This window comes from Mesocricetus auratus, unplaced genomic scaffold, assembly GCF_017639785.1.
Source record: "Mesocricetus auratus isolate SY011 unplaced genomic scaffold, BCM_Maur_2.0 Super-Scaffold_100042, whole genome shotgun sequence".
Taxonomy (NCBI): domain Eukaryota; kingdom Metazoa; phylum Chordata; class Mammalia; order Rodentia; family Cricetidae; genus Mesocricetus; species Mesocricetus auratus.
In genome coordinates this window covers 119,462-140,741 of record NW_024429219.1, presented here as the reverse complement: position 1 = coordinate 140,741, position 21,280 = coordinate 119,462, and the positions used below count along the sequence as shown (strand labels likewise).

The following is a 21,280-nucleotide window of genomic DNA, read 5'->3' as shown; positions in this document are numbered from 1 at the left end:
GCAGTCCAGACGGGAACCAAAGGTGTGCTGTAGGCCTGCAAGCAGAGGGTACAAAGAGGGCCAGAGATGGACATTCAGCTTGAGGCCCATGGAGCCCAAGAAACACGTTTATTGTTCAAGTTGGCTCATATTGCTGTGTAGGATCTAAGTGCATGTTGTGTGCCCAGCTCCACTGAAGATCCAGAAAAGACACCACACTGTATACACAAGACATAGGAAAGAAGTCTGCTTCAGGGACAGTGCCTGGTAGAGACAGATAAGTGCTATGTGCAAAGCGCTGGCTAGGGGCTGCATCTTCTCAGAAAGCCTTTCGTCTTCTCTTGTGACAGTTGCTTTGCCCTCTACTGTTTACAAAGTCCAGCTGAGTTGTTCATCCTTCAGTGAGTATCCACCCCCAGAATTCCCTGCTGCTCCATGAAGGGAGCCAGGCAAGAGGGCACTCTGAAGGGCTCCTTGGTCCCCTACATGCAGGAGAGCTGACTCTTGACAGCAAATGTGTGAACTGGTAGCTGCAGCACTTTTCATCCATCAATAAATAGGTAGTTGATAAATAAGTGAGTAAACAAACAGTACACAAATAAATGAACAAGGACGAATGAATAACGAGATCAAGAGAGAAGAAACAGGAAATCCCTGGTGGGGTATGTGATCTGCCCTAAAATTTGGTGGAGGAGACAGAGGTGGAAGGGCCACCCCATAGGGTTTAAGGCATGTGGGAGGCTGCAGGGCCTCTGTGTAGTCTGACTTGTGTCAGAGGCTGGTAGAGGACACAGACAGCGTGGGTGAGGAAGGTGGTGGGAAGTTGAGTAGCTCCAGCACTGCCACACCCACACTGCTGCGTCTTGTGAACATGCAGGATGCTGCCACCCACTTGTTGGTCCTTGGGTTGTACTTCTCTATGGAGTTGAGGCTGGAGCTGCCATCATTGCCCCCCACAGCGTAGAGCCAGCCGTCCATGGCCACCAGGTCATGTGTGCTCCTGGGGGTTGGGTAGGCAAGAGTAAGCCCAAGGGGCAAGTCAAGAGACAAGCCAAATGAGTGGGGCACAGAAGGAGGAACCATAGGGACAGGGCTAGGAAAGGAGCCCCAGGTGCCCAGGAGGAACCCAAGGGCCTGCTGCACTGCTGAGGTGCTGTGTACACAACCCTTGGAGCAAGGCTCCTGGGGTAAACCAGATGTAGTGGCAGAACCACTCACCACCCACCCCTGGCCTTATACACCTGCGGATATTCATGGGTGCCACAGTCTCCCAGGCACCAGCTTTGGTGCTATATCTCTCCACTGAGTTGAGGCAGCTTGTGCCATCGTTGCCCCCTGCCACATACAGGGCACCCTCCAGCACTGCTACTCCTGCTGAGCTGCGCCGGCTCAGCATGGAGGCCACAGGCGTCCATGAATTCACCTGTTGAGACAAGGGGACAGGCTGAAGGCAGACCCAACAAAGCACCCAACCCCCCCCCCGACAACTTAGACTCTACCCTTGGCTGGGTATCTAAGGGTCAGGGGTGGGATACCGAAAGCAGACCCCTTGTTTGGCACAGGTGACCAGAAGATGGGATTATGCCCCACCCAGCATTTGAGAGGAGGAAATTGTGATAGGGGTGCGTTATGCACCTGGGGCTCATACTTCTCCACGGTAGCCAGGTGTGATGAGCTGTCATAACCACCCACGGCGTACAGGTTCCCATCTGTGGGAAGGCAATATACCCACGGAGCTCCTGCAGGGTGTAGGGGCTTTGGGGGTGGGTAGGAAGGGATTAGGCAGGAAAGCAGGTACCACAGGATGCAGGTCCTGTCACCCACCAAGTGTGGCCACACGCACATATCGTCTCCGGGTGCTCATGGCAGCAATGGATGTCCACGTTCCTGTCAGTGGGTCATATCGTTCAGCACTGTGGGCACCAGAATGATGCTGATGTTCAACTACAACAGTCAAGAGACCCTTTCCCAGGACTTGTGTCCCTGTCTTCCCCTGCCCTCTAGCCCAAGGCTGTGGTTGAAATCCTGTGCTGGTCATCACAGACTGAATAGATAGCAAAGTGTGGTGGGTGGGCACAGGCTACTGGCTGCTTGGACTGGAGGGTGGGACCCAGAGAAAAAGGGGCAGAATGGTACCAAAGCCCCATTGATGCTGTGGCCTGAGGTGAAGAGGCCTTGGGGACCTGGTAGTCTGGATTAGGCAGGACCTCATACTCTTGGCCAGATGTGACTTCACAGTGAAGCTAGCTTCATCTGCTGCTGATGAGGCAACCTTGCAAGGCCACTGGAGCCCTAACCCAAACTACTACCTGTTGAGGCAGGAAGCCCCATCATAGCCGCCGGCTGCATACAGAAGCCCATGCAGGGCAGCTACACCCAGGCAGCTTCGCCTTGTGCCCATGGACACCTCGGGCTGCCATGTATTCGTCACAGGGTCATAGGACTCCACCGTCGCCAGGTCTGAGGTTCCATCATAGCTAGGAGAAGAGTCCACTACTGATCAAGGATGGCCTGGCAGGTATGTGACAAACCCTTGACCTCTGTTCAGCTTCTGCACTTACCCTCCCACAGCATACAGTCGGTTCCCAATAGCAGCGACTCCTACACGGGCCCGACGTGTGGACATGGAGGCCACCACATGCCATCGGTCAGTTCTAGTGTCATACGCTTCACAGTCTCCATGGATGGCAAACAGGCTCCCACCACCTGGAAGGTGGGTGACAAAGGAAGTAAAGAAGCTCTGAAAGGCAAGGCAGGAGGGCTCTAGCGCAACCCAAGCACAAAGACATGAAGGCTCCAGGGGTGGGAAGAGATGGGGTCTGGGTCACACTGGTGTGCCCTATACAAAAAAGGTCTTTGAGATACACAGGTCATAAATATAATGGACTTTGTTGTATTCTGAGTTGGGGTAGATAGTCTGGGGCAAGAATGGGAAGGAGAAGGAGTTCAGCATACCAACAGCAAAGAGCACAGGACCAGCACCCTCACAGCGACGGGGTCTTGTGCGGCTAGTACCCAGAACACCCCTCTGCTCAGGCAGCAGGTGGAACTTAAGAGCCTCAATGAGCAGATCCTTGCAGTCAGGATGATGCCTCACAAGGCTTTCAGCATCGACATGGCCCAGTAGGAAGTCTCGGCTCAGCAGAGGCAGCCGTACACACTTCATCAGCTAGGGAAGGAGGTGCCAAGTAAGGCAAGACCCTAGGGCATACTTGTCCCAGCGCTAAGACCCCCTCAGGTGCCTATAGCACTTGTATGACTAGTTCTTGAGACAGGTGCCTATATCACCCAGAAGGAGTCCCTGAATAGAAGATGCTAAGGACTCCAATAAGTATGATTACACCTTAGCTATCTACATTCCCTCCTAGACACCATGGGAGCTCCAAGACCTGGCCTTACCCTTGGTACATGCTGCCTCCGAGTGTCTACATCATGTTTGACCCAGCTCAGCACTGCACGATAGACATCTTCCTCTGAGGGCACGTTCAGGCTATCACTAGAGACCAATTCCAGTACCTGGGGGTGAGAGGTCCTCAGACCTGACATCTGGGTAGGGGAGGGCCCAGAAAACCATGAAGGTGTCTGAGAGTATCAGACAGAGGGCATGTGCATGCACAAACATACACTAATGTTTTTAGAGCAAAGGACAAAGCAGAGTCAAGATTCACAGATTTTTGATTCCAGTGGTGGTGGTGATGGGTAGAGAGGGGAGGAGTGTCCTAGGTCCTGAGTAGTCTTAGGTACATAGAAGCAGAGACTGGGGAGTTGTGGTCCTGGAGTGTGGTAAAGACAGGAATCTAAAGCAAATGACTGGGTGGAGTCAGAAGGTGGGACAGGATTGGCAGCAGATGGGCAGGGAATGGATCATAGGGTGAAACTTGCACCAGGAACTTGAGAATGAAGATTGCAGAATACTGGCACTTAGGGGCTGGGTTGGGCAATGTAGGGTATGGGCTGGGCTCAAACTGGCATGTTACCTGCTTCAGTGGTTACCTGCTTCAGTGGCAACAGCATGAACTCCTCAGTCTTGGCCACATCCACGAAGTGCTGCAGCACGTACCTGTGTGCTGCCTTGAGGAGGTCACTGCATGAGTGTGTGTCTGCAAATCCTCGGATGCCCAGGCAGTTGGAAGGGTCAAGCTGGCTCAGGAGGAACTTGCAGCAGGCATCTCGGACACCATTCAACTGTAGAAGGCTGGCAGCTGGGAGTAGAGTCTGGGGCACCAAGATGGGTGAGGCAGAAGGGGCCCCGAGGAGCATAGAGTAACTGGCGATTGAGGAGAGGTACAGGGAGACCAGGCTACACAGATCTAGGGCTGGAGACCACAGAGGTACATGGGTGTGGGAATGGCATGCCTCACCTGTACATTGCCCTCGCCCACCACGATCTCAGCCGTGTATGCAAACTGCACCAGTTGGTCTAAGGCCTGCGGGTCAATGTCATGCAGCGTCACATGTGTCTGGCGGCTCTCACTCATCTCATCTGTGAGGACAGTGGGTCAGGTAGCCTGCCCTGAGATGTGCAGAGAGCCCCCTAGGGCTGCCCAGACTGAGGTATGTGGTACTTGCTTGTGAACATAGCGTGGAAGTAGGGGCTGCAGGAGGCCAACACCACCTTATGAGCACGGATCTCCTTGGCTGCCACATGCAGGACAATGTCACACAGGAGGCCACGCTGCCGCATACGGCTCATCGCCACAAAAGCATCGTGGTAGTGCCGCTTCGAGTTGTGTGCCACACTGTGACCCTCTCGGCTCAGCAATTGCATCGAACCTTCCATGGGGGCTGCAGGCCGGGCCTGCCTGGGCCGAGCTCGTTCTGCCTCAGTGCTGCAGGCCGCAGGGCTAGGTCAGTGTTTATACACTGTAGGGAGCCACTCACCCACCCTTGAGAACTCTGGGCACAGCCAAGGCAGCTGCAGCCTATTCCCAGCAGTCCAGTCATCAGGGACCAATAGCCCACCAAGGGCCAACCTGTCACTCACTGCCACTTTCCAGGGCTCAAGTTCTCTCTCCTGTCAAGGAACCTCCCTAAAGCCAGAGCAGATTCTTTCCTAAACCTAAGCTTGATCCCAACTGGCGCTTGCCCCTCTTCCTCTGCTTACTCTCTCCTAGGACTCCATGCTCCTTCTAACGCTCCAGGAGAAGCAAGCATTTCCCAGGGAGCGGTGTCCTCAGCACTCATTGTGAGTGCAGTAGGTGCTGGAGAGTAGTTGGCCAACGTTGTCCCCCTGTAGTGAATCCCCGGATCCCACTCACCAGGTTGACCTCACCCGGCCCTGGCAGCAGCCCCTTTCTGCCCCATTCTGCAGATCTTGTCAAATACGGGCCGGAGTACCAAAGGGCTGAGACCCTGCACCTCCGTTTGCCGGTCGCCATCCCTCCCTCCATGCCTCCACCCGACTCACGCCGGCGGCTGGGGCGGCGGGGGCGCCTCAGGCCCGGGCCCCGGGCTGCTGTGCTCTGGACTCTGCGTCCTGCCAGCAGGCCGCTCCCCACGGGGCTGCATAACTTCAGCAGCCAAACCCGCGGCAGACCGTGGAACACAGTGTGACTGATTCGGACCGCAAGAAGACTGCTTGGCCGCTGCGTCCACTCTGGCGCCGGCCGGTCTCCGCAGCCCCTGTTTCTCGGCGCCGCCCGCCTTGCTTCAAATAAGGTTGCAGGACCTGCCCCCCCCCCCAAGTAAATGTCATCGTTGTGCAGCCAACCTCCCTTTACTAGCGAGCCGCAAGGAGCTCCCAAGCCGGCGTTTGGAGCCTGGGTTAGCTTCAAGTTCCGGTATCCCAGCGCTTACCTGCTAGATATTGCTGTGACTGACAAAGCTCCATCTCAATGGGGTCGCGCTGTGTGCAAACCCTCGAGTGTTATCCTCAGGCCTCTCTTTCACAAGCGTGTGGAAAGGTAACCTCCCTCCTGGTTTAGCCTTCCTACACGTACATGTTTGAGCACTAGATGGATGGGGGCTGTTAGGGTTTGCCAGGTGTTGTTATCCATCGAGATGGATACAGCAGCATTCTTTCTTGTCATACCCAGGCTCACCAAGAAATTAAGTATCTTCTGATTTAAAAAAATTTTATTTTATGTGTATTGGTGCTTTGTCTGTTTGTATATTATATAAACTGTGTTCATGCAGTGTCTGCGGAGACCAGAAGAGAACATCAGATATGGGTCTCAAATTACAGACAGCTGTGAACCACCCTGTGGATGCGGGTCCTCTGAAAGGGTGGCTGTTGTTGTTGTTGTTGTTTTTCAAGACAGGGTTTCTCTGTGGCTTTGGAGGCTGTCCTGGAACTAGCTTTTGTAGACCAAGCTGGTCTCAAACTCACAGAGATCCGCCTGCTTCTGCCTCCTGAGTGCTGGGATTAAAGGCGGGCACCACCAACGCCTGGTTGCAGCTAGTGCTCTTAAACGGACTCACCTCTCCAGCCCCTATGTACTTCTGCTTGTTTGCTTATTTGAACTCACTCTGCAGACCAGGTCTGTCCCTGCACCCCCCCCCCAAGTGCTGAGATTAAAGGCATGTGCCACCTCACCAGGCATTGGTGGTGCACGCCTTTAATCCCAGCACTAGGGAGGCAGAGGCAGGAGGATCTTAGAGTTCGAGACCAGACTGTTCTACCGAGTGAGTTCCAGGACAGGCTCCAAAACAATACAGAGAAACCCTGCCTCGAAAAAACCAAAAAAAAAAAAAAAGGGCTTTTGCCACCATTGCACAGCAAGCCCCTGGTTTAAAATAAAATTAGTTAATTTTAAAAATAAAATTTTGGGGCCGGGCGTTGGTGGTGCACGCCTTTAATCCCAGCACTCGGGAGGCAGAGACAGGCAGATCTCTGTAAATTCGAGACCAGCCTGGACTACCAAGGGAGTTCCAGGACAGCCTCCAAAGCCACAGAGAGACCCTGTCTCGAAAAAACCAAAAAAAATTATATATATAAAATAAATAAATAAAATAAAATTTTGGTTGGGCTACACAGAGAAACCCTGTCTAGAAAGCAAAACAACTATTTATTCCTGTGTGTGTGTGTGTATATGTGTTTGTGTGTGTGATTCCTATGCAGTACTCACGGAGGCCAAAAGAAGGCATCAGATGTCTTTAAACTGGAGTTACAGGTAGTTGTGAGACACCATATGGGTGTTGGAAATTGAACCTGGGTCCTCTGCAAAAGTAGCAAGTGCTGTTAATCGCTGAGCCATCTCTCCCGCCCCATCTGATTTTTGCTTAACTGCCTGTGTCTGTTTTTGCCTTTTATGCCTTCCTTTTTTTCCCTCACTAGAGCCTCTTCTAGTGAGAATTGGTATTGTTTTTTTTTGTTTGTTTGTTTGTTTGTTTTTTGTTTTTCGAGACAGGGTTTCTCTGTAGCTTTGGAGGCTGTCCTGGAACTAGCTCTTGTGTAGACCAGGCTGGCCTCGAACTCACAGAGATCCGCCTGCCTCTGCCTCCCGAGTGCTGGGATTAAAGGCGTGTGCCACCAACGCCCGGCGAGAATTGGTATTGATTTGTAAGCACTGTTTCTATAGCAGACCCTGCTGTCATAGGCACTGCACTGCACAAACAATACAGATGAGTTGAAGGCAGGGCTGTCCGGATTTCCAGCCTTGTGTTTCCCGGGTGGGAATCGTTTTATGGAAGGCATTGGGCTGTGAGCACCGGTCAGCTTGCACTCTGAATTCTTGCAGAAGTCGCGCCTTCGCCAAGAGGACGAAGACACCCTCCCGCCTGGGTACGCCAGCGGTACTGCACGAGAACCCTGAAGCCACCAGCCTGGTAGGACGGGCGGGGCTCGCGAGAGGAAGAGTGACTGCGCGCGGCATTCTGGGCCCGGAAGTGGAGCGCACGCTGCTTTGAACATCATGGCTGTGTCTCGCGCTTCCAGGAGGTGAGTTGAGTTAGTGGGTCGCCTGGTCCCCGGCAGGCGCTCACTCCCACGGTTCTGTTTCTAAGTGAGGGTAGAGGGCTGGCAGAAGTCGTGACCTGATGTAACCCGCAGGCGACTTGCAGAGCTGACAGTAGACGAGTTCTTGGCCTCCGGCTTTGAGTCCGAGTCCGAGTCCGAGTCGGAGCTGGAGAACGTCTTGGAGGTTGCGGCGCGGGAGAAAAAAAAGCGAAGAGTCTTCTCCAGCCGGGAGCAGCGGGACACGCCCCCCTCACCGAGGTGAGAGCCTGCCCCCAATCCTCTGCCTCGCCGCACGGCGATCTGCTTCCAGCATTTCATTTGATTCCCGCGCTGATGGGTCAGCCGTCTTTGAGTTGACGTGCGTTGACCGGCAGCGTAGGAGACTTTTTTTCGAGACAGGTTTCTCTGTGCAACAGTCTTGGTTGTCCTGGAACTAGCTCTGTAGACCAGGATGGCCTTGAACTTTTTTTTTTTTTTTGGTTTTTCGAGACAGTTTCTGTGTGACTTTGGAGGCTGTCCTGAAACTAGCTCTTGTAAACCAGGCTAGTCTTGAACTCATAGAAATCCGCTTCTCTCTGTCTCCCGAGTGCTGGGGCTTAAAGGCGTGTGCCAACACCACTCGGCGATCTTTTATTTTAAATCAAGAAAAGCAGTTGATCCTGGATAAGTCAGTGGTTAGCATGTGTTGGAGGAAACGTGCAATGGATGGAAGGGAAAACGGAATGCCAGCCTGTTTGCAAAGGAATTAGAGTAGATTGTGGCTGTGGCAGAACAACAGACCCAGCAAAGTAGTAAGTGATGAGTTCAGAGTGACAATGAGGGGGTCTGATTCTGTAAGATCTCTTGGTAAAATGGGAAGCTATCTCAGGGTTGAGCAGTGAAATGACATGTACAAAAGGGGGTTTCTGGTTGTTTTGATTGGAAGAATTTGATTGGCTTTCAAGGTTGGAAATGGAGAGTTTTTAGGGGAACCTCACACATAGTTTGGAGGTTTACTGTAAGGGAGCTAATAACAACTGACAACAATGGATTGAGCATGGTGTATGCACAGCTGGTCTGGGAAAGCTCTGAGTATATGCTAAATTTAAAATGATTGTGTTGAAACAATGTCAGAGGTGGTGTGTGTGTGTGTGTGTGTGTGTGTGTGTGTGTGTGTGTGTGTGTGTGTGTGTGTGAGTATGAAGACAGGTGAGCCTGAGATTTATCTTTGAAAAATCCCCCCCCCCTTGGTCATTGATACCTACTGTGAAGGGAACATATCATGGCCTCATTGAGGCAACAGGCAAGCTGGCTGTGTGGAAGGACAAAACACTCCTTCCCTTTTGGTTTTCCACTGGCCTTACTGACACCACTTTCTTAGCCCACATAAGGGGTGTGCTTCTGAGCACAAAGACCAGCTCTCTCGACTGAAGGACAGAGACCCCGAGTTCTACAAATTCCTGCAGGAGAATGACCAGAGCCTACTGGACTTCAGTGACTCAGACAGCTCTGAGGAGGAAGAAGAGCAATTCCACTCCCTGCCAGACATGCTGGAGGTGAAACCTGGCAGACCTGGACAGTGGGTTACCTATGATTTTTATACCCTGCCTCAAATTTGTCCTCTTGTATCTGGTCTAGGAAGCAAGTGAGACTGAGGAGGATGGAGGAGAAGACAGTGACACAGTCCCAAGAGGATTGCAAAGGAAGAAGAATGAGCCTGTACCGGTGACCCTTGCCATGATGGAGAGATGGAAGCAGGGGGCCATGGTGAGAGGTGATATAAGCTGGGTGGCTGGATCTCCTTAGGCAGGCGTCTCTATCCTTGTCTCATTTGAGGTATCACTGTGTAGGTGAAAAGAGTGTGTTTCTGCGAAGTATACAATAAGGGTCTTTCTGAGTGCCAGGGTCCTCCAGCTGTATCTCCTTAGTTACGGTTCGTAGTCCTGCCCACTTTCTTCTTAATCTCTCTGTTAGAGTCATGGTCATTATGGGATGGGCTTAGAGTTTGTTTCATTTCATTTTCTGTTGTTGTAATGGATACTACATAGTGGGCAATTTTTGTTGTTGTTTTAATTTTTATTTACTTACGTGTGTGTGTGTGTGTGTGTGTGTGTGTGTATGTGTGTGTGTGTGTTTCATTTGCGTATATGTTTGTGTACCACATGCATAGTTAACAGATGGCTGTGAACTACTATGTGGGTGCTGGAAATTAAACCTGGGTCATCTGTAAGAACAGTCAGTACTGCCAAGTCATCTCTCCAGCCCCAGACTGGGTAATTTGTAAGGAAACGTAATTGGCTCACATTGTTGGAGGTTGACAGGTCTAAGAGTATGGTGATGGTCTTTGGTAAAGGCCTTGTGTTGTGATACTTGTTCAGATCTCTCTTTTGGGTTGTTAGATATCAAGCCTAGGAGCTTGTACATTCTAGGCAAGTGCACTATCCTGAGTCTTGTATCTGTTTGTTTGTTTTTGTTTTTAGAGACAGGGTTTCTCTGTAATAGTCCTGGCTGTCCTGGAACTCACTCTGTAGATCAGGCTGGCCTTGAACTCCCAGAGATCCACCCACCTCTGCCTCCCAAGTGCTGGGATTAAAAGTGTGAGCCACCACTCCCAGCTCCTGTCTTTTTTGTTTTGCTTTTGGTTTTTGAGACAGGGTCCCCTTCTGGCTGGAGATCTGCCTGTCTCTGCCTCTTGAGTGCTGGGATTAAAGGTGTGCACCACTACACGTGTCCCCTGTCTGTTTTAAAAGTCTACTAATGCCATCATGGGATTCTGAACCTCATCATTTCATACAATCTTGATTACTTTCCAAAGATTCTACTTCTAAATACCACCAAATAAATTTGTGTATTAAATTTCTACTGCATGAGGTTTTGGGGACATAGTTAGACTTTTAGCATTATTTGTTCACTGGGGAGTGGGAAATAAAGTCAGTGTCTTTTCAATAATTTCACATTTAATTTAGAGCTTTGGGGAATTTTTGCAACAGGATGTTACTATGTAACTAGTGGCTGACCTTGAGCTCTATGTAGAGCAGTTTGGCCTTAGACTTCCAGCAATCTTCTTGCCTTTGCTTTTCCAGTGCTGGTGTAGACATTAGCTATCATGCTTAGCCTCTCACATCAGTTTCTCTGGGGAAGGGAGTGAAAAGGGATAATTTCCATATACTTTCTGTAAAACATAATTCTCATACCTTCCTCCTGGGAGTCCTGAGACAGGCTCAATTCATTTTTGTTGTTGGCTTGAGGTCCAGTGATCTTTGCCCACTGTTGCCCTGGGCCCGAGATTATGGGTTAAGAACACCTTTCAACTTGGAGCAGGTTCTTGGAGCCAGGTACTGGGTACTGCTCTTCCAGTGATCTTGATCTCCTGCTCTTTTAGCACCACCTCACTCCCAAGCTGTTCCATGAAGTTGTGCAGGCATTCCGAGCAGCTGTGACCACCACCCAAGGAGACCAGGAAGCTGCTGAGACTTGCAGGTTCCAGGTCATAGATAGTACTGGTGAGCTGGGGCCAGGGCACCTGTGTTGGACTCCATTGTGACACCTATGTCTTGTTAGATGGGTGAATGACACTTTTTTTCCTTACAGTGTTCAATGCCGTGATTACTTTCTGCATTAGAGACCTCTTTGGTTGCCTTCAGAAGCTGCTGTTTGGAAAGGCACCAAAGGATACCAACAGGTGAGTGGATGAACTCTGGCCAAGCTGTCTGCAAGGGGTGGGTGTTGCTTGCAGGTGTCTTCCTGGGGTATGCTCAAGAAGGTCTTGGTAAGCCTCTGCACCTACCAGCTGTAGGGTGTTCCTCAGCTTTTGTGTATGGGACCAGGTTATATGCTCTTGTACTTGGGCAGACTTGTGTCTGAATTGCAGGAATGGGGTGGGTTTGGTCCCTGCAGGATGCTGCTGCCATCTAGTAGCCCACTCTGGGGGAAGCTTCGTGTGGATGTCAAGACATACCTGAGTGCAGTTGTACAGGTACTGTCATGGTGGGTAAAGAATCCCAGGAGGAGCTGGGTGGAGGTGGTGGTGCATGCTTTTTTTGAGGGGGGGGGTGGTTTCGAGACAGGGTTTTGGACTGTCCTGGAACTCGCTCTGTAGACCAAGCTGGCCTTGAACTCACAGAGATCTGCCTGCCTCTGCCTCCTGAGTGCTGGGATTAAAGGTGTGCGCCACCAATGCCCGGCCCGGTGCATGCTTTTAATCCCAATACTTGGGAGGCAGAGGTAATTGGATTTCTGCGAGTTCAAGGCCAGCCTGGTCTACAGAGTGAGTTTTAGGACAGCTAAAGCTACACAAAGAAACCCTGTCTCAACCCCCCCCCCCCCCCCAAAAAAAAAAGAATAAAAAGAAGAAAGAAAGAAAGGAATCCTAGGAGGCTTGGGCTGTCTGGTAGTCTGGTGCTCCTTTACTCCAGACTTGAGTGAGTTTGGGCCTCACTGTTTTCTTCTTCTTCAGCTGGTAGCCTGTCTGACTGAAGCCACGGTGTCTGCAGCCGTCCTGCAGCATGTCAGCAGCTTGGTTCCTTACTACCTGACTTTCCCTAAGCAGTGCCGAATGTTACTCAAGGTGTGTTTGCCCATCCTTCTGTATTGTTGTAGCTAGGGGTACATATGGCTGCCTTTCTTGTCCTACTCTTGGCTAGGGCAGAGGCAGCATTTAACCTATACTTACTCCTGTTTCCTCTATACCCCACCAGTGGTCCCAGTCTCAGGTATCCTCTGTCCTTTCAGGGTATCATAGCTTAGTAATATGAGACCAGGTTTCACTGAGGCATACCAGCTAGCCTGAAGGATCCTAGGTCAAGAAAGGCAGTGATGTATCTCTTTCTCAGAGGATGGTGATTCTGTGGAGCACAGGTGAAGAATCTTTGCGGGTCCTGGCCTTCCTGGTACTCATTAGAGTCTGCCGGCACAAGAAGGAATCCTTCCTTGGTCCCATCCTAAAGGTAGCGTGTGTCTTCTATCTGTTCATTAAGATCTGTGTTGGGAATCAGCCTGAGAGCCTGGCAGACAGTCTTGGGAACTCGATACCAAACTCTGGGCTGATAGGCCCATAGATCACTTACTAAGAAAATAGGGTGGTGAAGGGAACTGGAATCCATGGTCTTCTGGGAATGTTATACCTAGAAAATAGGATTAGGTCTGAGGCCACAAGCAGGATCAGACCCTGCTGTCCAGCACCAAGTTCAAGGTGGCCCTCCTTCACATGGAGAGCCTGTGGTGTCCCCACTATACAGACTTAGCATTTTACAGAATCTATCCTCTACTTTGTAGATCTTTAGTCCTGTCCTTGCTGATTCCTCGGTTTACCTCTCTCTTATATACCTTCCCTTGTCTGCATCTTAGATTATATGCATGAGGCTGGTGGGTACAAATGTGTAGGCTGAGAAACATCAGAGTTCTGGAGTGCTAGGAACTATACAGGAGAGTAGTCTGCAGCTGAGTGGCCAGGATGTTTGGGATAGCAGTTCTGGTGGAAAGTCCTAGGTGTTGGCAGGTGGCTTGGAATGGAGCAGTGGTTGCTCAGGTGGCTCTTAACTTTGGTTTTGTTTGACAGCAAATGTACATCATGTATGTGAGAAATTGCAAGTTCACCTCTCCCAGTACCCTACCCCTCATAAACTTCATGCAGCGGACACTGACTGAACTGCTTGCCTTGGATCCCAGCGTCTCCTATCAGCATGCCTTTCTCTACATTCGCCAGCTTGCAATCCACCTTCGTAATGCCATGACCACAGGCAAGAAGGTACACAGTCAGGGGCTTTGGGGCATGCTGGATGCCACCTCCTATGGGGGAAATAGCTTAGTACTCTGTGGAGAGGCTTTGGGTGATTCTGGCAGGGAAGAATGGGATTTAGATGTGGACTCCATTTTCACTAGGAGACATACCAGTCTGTGTACAACTGGCAGTATGTGCACTGCCTCTATTTATGGTGCCGAGTCCTGAGTACCCTTGGTTCCATCGAGGTTCTACAGCCCCTACTCTACCCTCTCTCACAGATCATCATTGGCTGCATCAAGTGAGTTCAAGGGCAGGCCCATGTTAGATTGTCCTGGGGGGTGGGGGCAGTAAGTTCCTCAGGGTATTTGCAGTGTTCTTGGTATAGTGCAGAGTTTCTTATCTGTCAGCTTTTGTGTGCCACATTGTACAAAGAATTTTTTTGGGTGGGCATACCTTAAATTTTAGAGCTTTTGTGTTTGGGGTTTGGTGGTTTCTGCAGAAGGGTCTGAGAAGATGAACTGGTTGTAAATTTTAGGCAGATGGGCTTTGCAGTCAGCCTCCACTTAGGTAAGTACATTAACTGCCCATAATGCAACACCCATATGCTTGGGCTCTTGAAGGACATTCAGAATTAGTTTTTAGAGCTTTTGATATGCTGTGAATGTGCTGTATACCTCTCTGGCCAGGAGAGGGCTTCTGTGTCCTCTTGAGCTTTCTTCTGACACCAAAGACTAGACTAGGAAGGGAAAGGGACAGGTGGTACAAGAAAAGCCCAAAACCAGAGTGTGGAGAAGAAAGGGAGGCAGGAGTGAATGAAGCTAAATTAAAGCTGGGATCGTGTCTCTCAGTCCCTCAGCTGAGCAGTGGGGCAGTACCCAAGTCCAGGCATTTTGTTGTGTTTTGGTAACTATTAAATTACTATTCTCCATGGGTGCTATCCTGAGTACTTACCCTGTAGCAGTGATTAGGACCCTCCTGTAGATGGATCTTGTGAGTAGGGAGGGGTCAGAGGTAGTAGGCGCTGATGCTGGTATTTGGGGCTGTCTACCTGACTATGCGGTGCTCCTTCCTGCTTTAGGTTGTTGCCCACTGCCCGCTTTTATCCATTGCGCATGCATTGTGTGCGTGCCCTGACGCTGCTGTCCCAGACCGTCGGCATCTTCATCCCTGTTCTGCCCTTCATTCTCGAGGTGACTGTGCTAGACACAACTTGGGTTGGATTCACAAATGTGTTTGGAAACCACATCTCCCTGTCTGCCAGTGGTGGCAGTACAGGTTTTGACTGTAACCCTGTGGCACCTTTGTCTTTGTAGTCATTGCAGTTCTCCTGCATTTAGTCTCTTAGAGTCTTCCATTTGCTATGATACCTTTCTTGTTTTTCTTGGATAGCCCTCATTTTGACCTCTACTTTGGTTTATTGTACTTGGCCTTGGGCTCACACCAGGTGCACCTTTCCTGAGAAAGTGAACCACAAAGGTTGAAATCAAGCTCTCTGTTGACAGGGTATACTGCCCATTCTTTAACTTACAGTAGGATTAAAGAGGGTATTTAGGTCAACCCTACATACTAGTACCTTTTCCTCAGACTAGAGAAAGAACATTCCCCACTCCCAGTTTGTCTTTAATCGTAGCTGGTTCAGCTGCCAACAGCATTCTGCTACGTGAGTCCTCTTGTCAGGGGCTTCCTTATAGAACCTTCCCTCTTTGCTTCTTCATGTACCTTGTGCCTCCTTGGTTTACCTGCTCTGTGTATGGGGTCTCCTAGGACCAAGAGGTCAGGCTAGACTCCTACTACTGTCTTTTCTTGGGAAGGCAAAAGTGCATAGCCTGCAAAGACTAGTGAGGTATGGGAAACATAGTCCCTCCCCTGACACATGTCTCTCTCTTCTCTGTATTCTTTTGTTGATTGTTGTACCCACATTGCCTGGGATATAGCTAATTCAGGCCCAGGCCTGTATACCCACTATCTCCAGAAGTGGTTCAGTGTACATAGGAGTCCTAGGATTGCCTGTCAAGAGGCTCAGGGTTCTGGAAGGTGTACAAAGTCTGGAGGCATCTGTGGGCTTTGAGGCTGTCTAGTTGTACAGTCTGGTCTTGGGGTAATCTCATTGTCTTGGGCTGATACCCTGTGGGTAGATTTTCCAGCAGGTGGACTTCAATAGGCGTCCAGGCCGCATGAGCTCCAGGCCCATCAACTTCTCTGTGATCTTGAAACTGTCCAGTACCAACCTGCAGGAAAAGGCATACCGGGTGAGGCTGGCTTAAAGCCTGGGAAAGTTCTGGGACTAGGTTTTAGTTTGCTTACAAGAGCTTCAGAGGCTGCTGAAGTACAAGGGAGGGATTGCCATTGTGCAGCATTTGTGATTTCTTTCGAGACAGGATCTCTATTATGTAGCCCTGGCTGTCCTGGAATTTGCTATGTAGATCAGGCTGGCCATGAACTCACAGAGATTCACCTCTCAAATGCTGGGATCAAGGGGTATCTGTAGTCATAGACCAATGGCTTCTGTAGTCCTGGGCCCTGTGAATCTGGCTGTGGCATGGGGAGGCTGTGAGTGTAATTCCCCATCTTGGAGGGGTGAAATACAAGATCATGAGCTCCTGGACTTCATCATCTGATAAGGTTGGGCCTGCCCCCTCAGGATGGCCTTCTGGAGCAGCTGTATGACCTTATCCTGGAATACCTGCACACCCAGGCCCATTGCATTGCCTTCCCAGAGTTGGTGCTGCCCACTGTCCTACAGGTATGTGCTCAACACCCGACTTCCCTTCCCTGGCCATAGGTTTTCTTCCCCTTGTATGGAGGAACAAAGGGAAAACTTCCTTGTTCTAGTCCTATAAGACCGGTAGCAAAGCCATGCTTATCCAGCTGCCTGGCAGTCAGATCCATTGGGGCCATTGCAGGGGGAGAATGATCATTTGGCTTGGTAGCTTGAAGAACTTCACTCTGGGGACTGTGGAGTTAACTTGTGAAGGATTATCGGCCATTGACAAAGTTTGGCCAGGCCTGGGTGACTTAACCAAGATCTCAAGAATTTATAGACCCTTTTCCAGGATGGCTGGAGCCTACCATGGTCCCGGGCTACCTGTGGAAGTCTAAAGTCTGGATTGGTCTGCTTTCCTAGGTTGCCCTGGGGATGAAATGAAGTTCTCTGTCTTTTCAGCTCTTTCTGTGCCCCTTATGAGAGTCTGTCTGCTCTCAGTTTGGCTATTTCCTATCTTAGGCAATTCTCATAGCAGGGGGCTATTGCTGTCCCGGTCTGGTACTAGTAGGGGATTAGCTCTATTACTCATGGGATTGTTGGGGGTGCTGCTCATACCTGAGCTATACCTGGCTTAGGCTCATATAAACACAGGTATGTGTGTGAAAGCAGAGGTTACATATACAGCCGTGCATACATGCTTTATCACTGTTCGTTGTATAATGTGGCAGTGACTTCTTCCTATGTCCTCTTGACTGATGATGTCAGGTAGGCAGGACACCTTTTGTGCTAAAGGCCCTAGGTATACAGATATGTAGATCTAGAGTAGCGGTCAGCAGATGTTTTTCAGTTAATATCCAAATAGCAAAAATGGTTTTGTGGCTTCTTGTAGCTCTTCAGCTGCTTACCTCTCAAGCTGCAAGAGCACTCAGAGAAGCACATGAGTAAAGGAGTGTGTATGAGACCCAATTAGCAGATTGATAGTAGGCCCTTGTGTCTCTTTGTAATTGCCACATGACTTTTCACTACCTGGACCCCCTGTGGGGTGGGGAGTAGTCCTGTCACTGGAGCTGTACCGTGTCTTTCCTTTCTGCAGCTGAAATCTTTTCTCCGGGAGTGCAAAGTAGCTAACTACTGCCGGCAGGTGCGCCAACTGCTGGAGAAAGTGCAAGAGAATGCAGAACATATCCGAAACCTTCGCCAGAGAGTGACCTTCAGTGTTTCTGACCAGCTGGCAGTGGTGGGTTGGGACTTGGCATCTGGAGTGGAATGATGCTGCCTGAGGTCACCAGTTAGGGTGTGGTAGATGTTTGAGGGTTTTCCAGGGTGAGCATGGTCTTGAATTTACCCAATTTTAGGATGCTTGGGAGAAGCAGACACGTGAAGAGGGGACCCCTCTCACCAGGTACTACAGCCACTGGAGAAAGCTGAGGGACCGTGAGATCCAACTGGAGATCAGTGGCAAAGAACGGGTATGGCTGGGATCTGGGACTGTGGCCTAGTAGAAAGTCGCCAAGCAGGTTACTTGTAAAGGGATCTGGGCTGAAGGAGTGAAGTTGGAAAAGGAAACGACAACAGGAGGGAAAAAGGAATGGGACAGTGAGTTTGAGTGAAGCCTGTAAAATTTCTGCATCTGTCTTTCTGTTTCTGGTCCTTGAAGCTAGAAGACCTGAACTTCCCAGAGATCAAAAGGCGGAAATTGGAAGACAGGAAGGATGAAGACAGGAAGGAATTAAAAGACCTGTTTGAGTTGGACAGTTCTGAGGGAGAGGATAGCACAGACTTCTCCCAGAGAGGTGAGGCCTGAGGTGGGAGTGGTTAAGAGCTCTGTGTATGTGTGTTGGGGGTGGTGGTGGTTCATGTCTGACTAGTGGGCAGACCTGTGCTTTGTTTTGTTTTTAAATTTTTATGTCTATGTGTGTTTTGCCTACATGTATGTCTGTGTATCACATGTATGTCTGGTGCCTACAGAGGTCAGAAGAGAATGTTGGATCCTCCATGACTGGAGTTAGAGACAGTTGCTAGCCACCTTGTGGGTACTGGGAGTCAAACCCAGGTCCTTAAACCAATGAGCTATCTCTCTAGCCTCCAGACCCATTTCTTTTTTCCTTCCTTCCCTTTGTTTCTTTTTTCTTTTTTTGAGACAGGGTTTCTCTGTAGTAGCTCTGACTATCCTGGAAACTCGGTTTGTAGACCAGGCTGGCCTCGAACTCAGAGATCTACCTGCCTCTGCCTTCTCAGTGCTGGGATTTAAGGTGTGCAGCACCACTGCCTGGCTATCCAGAACTGTTTCTTACAACATTGGTGCTTTCCTTCTGTTTAGCTGGGTACTCAGTATTGGTATATGCTGGGGCCTCCATATAAGTAGCAGAAAAGGCTAGTGATTCCCCTGCTGCTGCTGAGACCTGTGGCACTGGTGGGTGTCCAGACAGGGGTACAGGGCTAGCCAACCCTCTTGTGTAGCTATTGCCTTGGTGCTGGACCTGGGATATGTGTATGTCTATGATGCACATGGTTCTTCATCTGTAGGAATACCTGGGCTCCTGGAAGCTCACCAAGAAGTGAAAGAAGATAAACAGGATGAAGATGATGAAGAAGAGGGTGCCAGCAATTCAGAGGGTAAGTTCTTTCTGTTGGAAAATAGACTGGCCCTAGAGTCTGTTTCGAGGTGAGGCTTTGAGAAGACAGCTATAAGCCCCTCTCTGTGGATGCCAGCTGCTCTATACTCAAAGATTCTGGTAGTCAGCTATAGCACACTGATAAATTTAATTAATGCTGTGGTTAATTGATGATGGATAAATAACCATTAAGGCTGACTTCTTCATTATATGGCAGAATTTATGTAGCTTCTTCTTTCTCTGTAGATGGAGACCCAGACATAGGGGTGGACCCAAGTGAACTGTGGCAGCTGGCTCAGGGACCACAGGATGAGCTGGAGGATCTTCAGCTCTCAGAAGAGGACTGAGGGCCTCCTGACAGGTCTCGGAGGCTTGAAGCTAACAACTGTGCAGCAAGAGGGCAGTAGACAGGGCTTTATTGTTATAGCACAGCAGAACCAAGTGTACTAAGAGCTGTTTTGACCCCAAAAGGGAACTGGTTCTGTGTAGCTTTCTGTTGCAGGAGGCTGACCCTGACCTGCACAGTAGTCCCAGTTCACAGTTGGGAGGGTGCACCATGGCTTCTCCACTTCGTCTTTGGTTTGTCTGCAGACCTCTGCAGTTACCCTAGAATGTCTTTGTAAATTCAGTTCTTTCCTCTTAAACTACATATTTTCCTTTTAAAATATTCTTGGTGTTTTTTGCATCTAAAACCAAAAGGAAAATTATTACCCTGTGGGATGGGCAAATTTCATGGGTATCAGGGAGTGTGATGGTTGCCTGCTAGATCATTAGAGAAGCTGGGAAGGATCTGGGGCCCCTGGGAACAGAGCTATGGTCCCTGGTCCATTCTCCTGCTTGGGTGAGGCTGGGCCTGTGGGCAGGTGGGCCCCTTCATATGGGGAGGTGGTGGTTGCTGGGGACAGGAGTTGCTGTCCTGGGCTGAGCTCAGGGGCTTGCAGGCTTGGTGGCTGTAGTGGCAGGGCCACAGGGAAGCTGGCCATATAGAAGACACGGCCCAGACGCTTGGCCACCTACAAAGAGATGAAGCTGGGTGAATACCTGCCAGATAAAGACCATCTCCAGTCACAAAGAGCCCTTATGCCCTCTCTAGATTGATAAAAGCACTGGCCATACTTACTTGTGCTCTGATCTTGAGGGCAGGCCCTAGCTTCAGTCCCATAGTGTTCAGAAGGTGCTCTTCTGTCAGTAGAGGCAAAGTCTCTCCATCTATTCCTTGTTCTCTGAATATCTGGGGACAAGATATGCCCACAGAATAGAGTAGTATGTTTTGCATGAAAAATGACTCAGCAAAAGGAATAGCCCTTTATGTTGGATATGGAGACTGTTACATTGTCCAAGACAGGGCTTCCCAGCCTAGCCCTAGGGACCTGCCACTCCCCTCACCCTGGCATACTCGCCACAGCCAGACAGGCCCCCCACGAAGTTGCAGACATCATCTACAGTCCATTTGTTGACATCCTCAGGGGCTGTGGTTTCATCCGTGAAGAGTCCCCCCAAGGTGCCTGGAGATGGAAAGGATGTTACTAGAGCTTGGTCTTTTCTGTTCCCATGCATTCTTCCCCATGGGCTGACCTTTCTCTTAATTGTTTAAAGGTCGTGGCTCAGTGACAAAGGATTTTTCTCCCCATGGAACCCCCTATCAGTGGGTGGCTAGGGTTGCCCACCTGTGTGGAAGTAGGGGCTGACTGCTCCACAGGGGAATCCCAGGGGCAGTGGAGGGGGCATTGTTGACCCCGAGAGAGGCCCCTTTCCTTCTGCTCTGGTCCCTCCTGCTGGGGCTTGGCTCGTTGTAGAGGCCCCACCCCTGGCAGCTGCTATCTCAGGGTCCTCTTCATCTGAGTCCTTGGATAGCTCCTCAGAGACATCTTGAGTCCAGAGGCCAGCCCCTGTTGTCTCCTTAGGTTCACTGGGCGGGGCTGAGGCAGCACCAAGACTCCCCTTTTGGGGCAGGCTTTGGGCAGACTCCTTAGGTGGGGTAGGGGGTCCTGGGCCTGGGGGTCCCTGGGGTGGCAGGGCCAGTAGTGGTGCTGAGCTGTGTTTTAAAACCAGCATGGAGCTGCGTCTCTGGAGCTCATCTGGGCCCTCAGGGATCCGCAAGGTCACCTCTGGCGGCAGTAGCTGTGGGCGGTGAGTGCTGCCCAGTTCTTTCTGCCTAAGCAACTCGGACATCTCCAGCCTGGACCAAAAGGGCAGACAGCAGGAGTCAGCCTGGGCATGCTTAAAATGACTCCCACTGGTCTCCAAGATGCTTACCGAGCTAAGCTCTGCTTCCGTAAAAGCTCCTGCTGCCGAACTAACATCTCAGCCTGGGCAGGGGGCAGGAAACTGTAACCTGGGAGAAAGGAACAGGCCATTCAAGTTGGATCATTTGTGCTTCTTTT

At 50.4% G+C, this 21,280-nt stretch overlaps 3 protein-coding genes across 12 annotated transcripts in view; 1 reads left to right on the top strand and 2 right to left on the bottom strand.

The window, feature by feature from the left end:
• Positions 1-73: 73 nt before the first annotated feature.
• Klhl17 (kelch like family member 17) lies at positions 74-5,617 on the bottom strand. 5 transcript variants are annotated; one of them, XM_005079209.4, is made up of 12 exons: positions 5,387-5,615; positions 4,549-4,808; positions 4,341-4,462; positions 3,973-4,194; positions 3,379-3,495; positions 2,935-3,148; positions 2,541-2,685; positions 2,289-2,456; positions 1,804-1,892; positions 1,615-1,688; positions 1,221-1,402; positions 74-979 (listed from the first exon to the last, which is right to left on the bottom strand). In XM_005079209.4, the coding sequence occupies exons 1-12, from the start codon at positions 5,485-5,487 to the stop codon at positions 751-753; spliced, it is 1,923 nt and encodes a 640-aa protein (XP_005079266.1). In that variant the 5' UTR covers positions 5,488-5,615; the 3' UTR covers positions 74-750. The 5 variants fall into 5 exon arrangements, with proteins under 5 accessions (XP_005079266.1, XP_021088185.1, XP_012975446.1 ...); XM_021232526.2 differs by having other exon boundaries at positions 1,823-1,866; XM_013119992.3 differs by lacking the exon at positions 5,387-5,615 and adding an exon at positions 5,238-5,374.
• Positions 5,618-5,701: 84 nt separating this feature from the next.
• Noc2l (NOC2 like nucleolar associated transcriptional repressor) lies at positions 5,702-19,561 on the top strand. The gene is made up of 20 exons (XM_005079208.4): positions 5,702-5,882; positions 7,659-7,858; positions 7,970-8,134; positions 9,237-9,411; positions 9,494-9,622; positions 11,238-11,358; positions 11,447-11,537; positions 11,753-11,831; positions 12,312-12,422; positions 12,688-12,801; positions 13,413-13,601; positions 13,736-13,875; positions 14,656-14,767; positions 15,713-15,826; positions 16,219-16,320; positions 17,375-17,518; positions 17,637-17,750; positions 17,939-18,074; positions 18,808-18,897; positions 19,143-19,561. The coding sequence occupies exons 2-20, from the start codon at positions 7,833-7,835 to the stop codon at positions 19,241-19,243; spliced, it is 2,253 nt and encodes a 750-aa protein (XP_005079265.1). The 5' UTR covers positions 5,702-5,882; positions 7,659-7,832; the 3' UTR covers positions 19,244-19,561.
• Positions 19,296-21,280, bottom strand: part of Samd11 (sterile alpha motif domain containing 11) — a 17,876-nt gene continuing 15,891 nt past the window's right edge. For 5 of the 6 annotated variants that reach the window (XM_013119990.3, XM_005079353.4, XM_040735068.1 and 2 more), the window contains 5 exons: positions 21,153-21,231; positions 20,564-21,075; positions 20,283-20,401; positions 20,017-20,127; positions 19,296-19,909 (listed from right to left, as the gene is read on the bottom strand). In XM_013119990.3, the coding sequence (XP_012975444.1) occupies positions 19,667-19,909; positions 20,017-20,127; positions 20,283-20,401; positions 20,564-21,075; positions 21,153-21,231 (1,064 nt within the window). In that variant the 3' untranslated portion in view covers positions 19,296-19,666. The remainder of the gene's footprint in view (positions 19,910-20,016; positions 20,128-20,282; positions 20,402-20,563; positions 21,076-21,152; positions 21,232-21,280) is intronic. The other variant, XR_005872912.1, reaches the window with a different exon arrangement.

What these genes read in the sequence shown, in the direction of transcription:
- Klhl17 (XM_005079209.4), bottom strand. Translation starts at nt 5,487, where the DNA reads ATGCAGCCCCGTGGGGAGCGGCCTGCTGGCAGGACGCAGAGTCCAGAG. An exon ending in TGGGCGAGGGCAATGTACAG is followed by an intron (nt 4,195 to 4,340) that starts GTGAGGCATGCC and finishes TTGGTGCCCCAG; the next exon opens with ACTCTACTCCCAGCTGCCAG. An exon ending in TGTGCGTGTGGCCACACTTG is followed by an intron (nt 1,689 to 1,803) that starts GTGGGTGACAGG and finishes GCCTTCCCACAG; the next exon opens with ATGGGAACCTGTACGCCGTG.
- Noc2l (XM_005079208.4), top strand. Translation starts at nt 7,833, where the DNA reads ATGGCTGTGTCTCGCGCTTCCAGGAG. An exon ending in CCATGACCACAGGCAAGAAG is followed by an intron (nt 13,602 to 13,735) that starts GTACACAGTCAG and finishes CATTTTCACTAG; the next exon opens with GAGACATACCAGTCTGTGTA. An exon ending in AGATCAGTGGCAAAGAACGG is followed by an intron (nt 17,751 to 17,938) that starts GTATGGCTGGGA and finishes TGGTCCTTGAAG; the next exon opens with CTAGAAGACCTGAACTTCCC.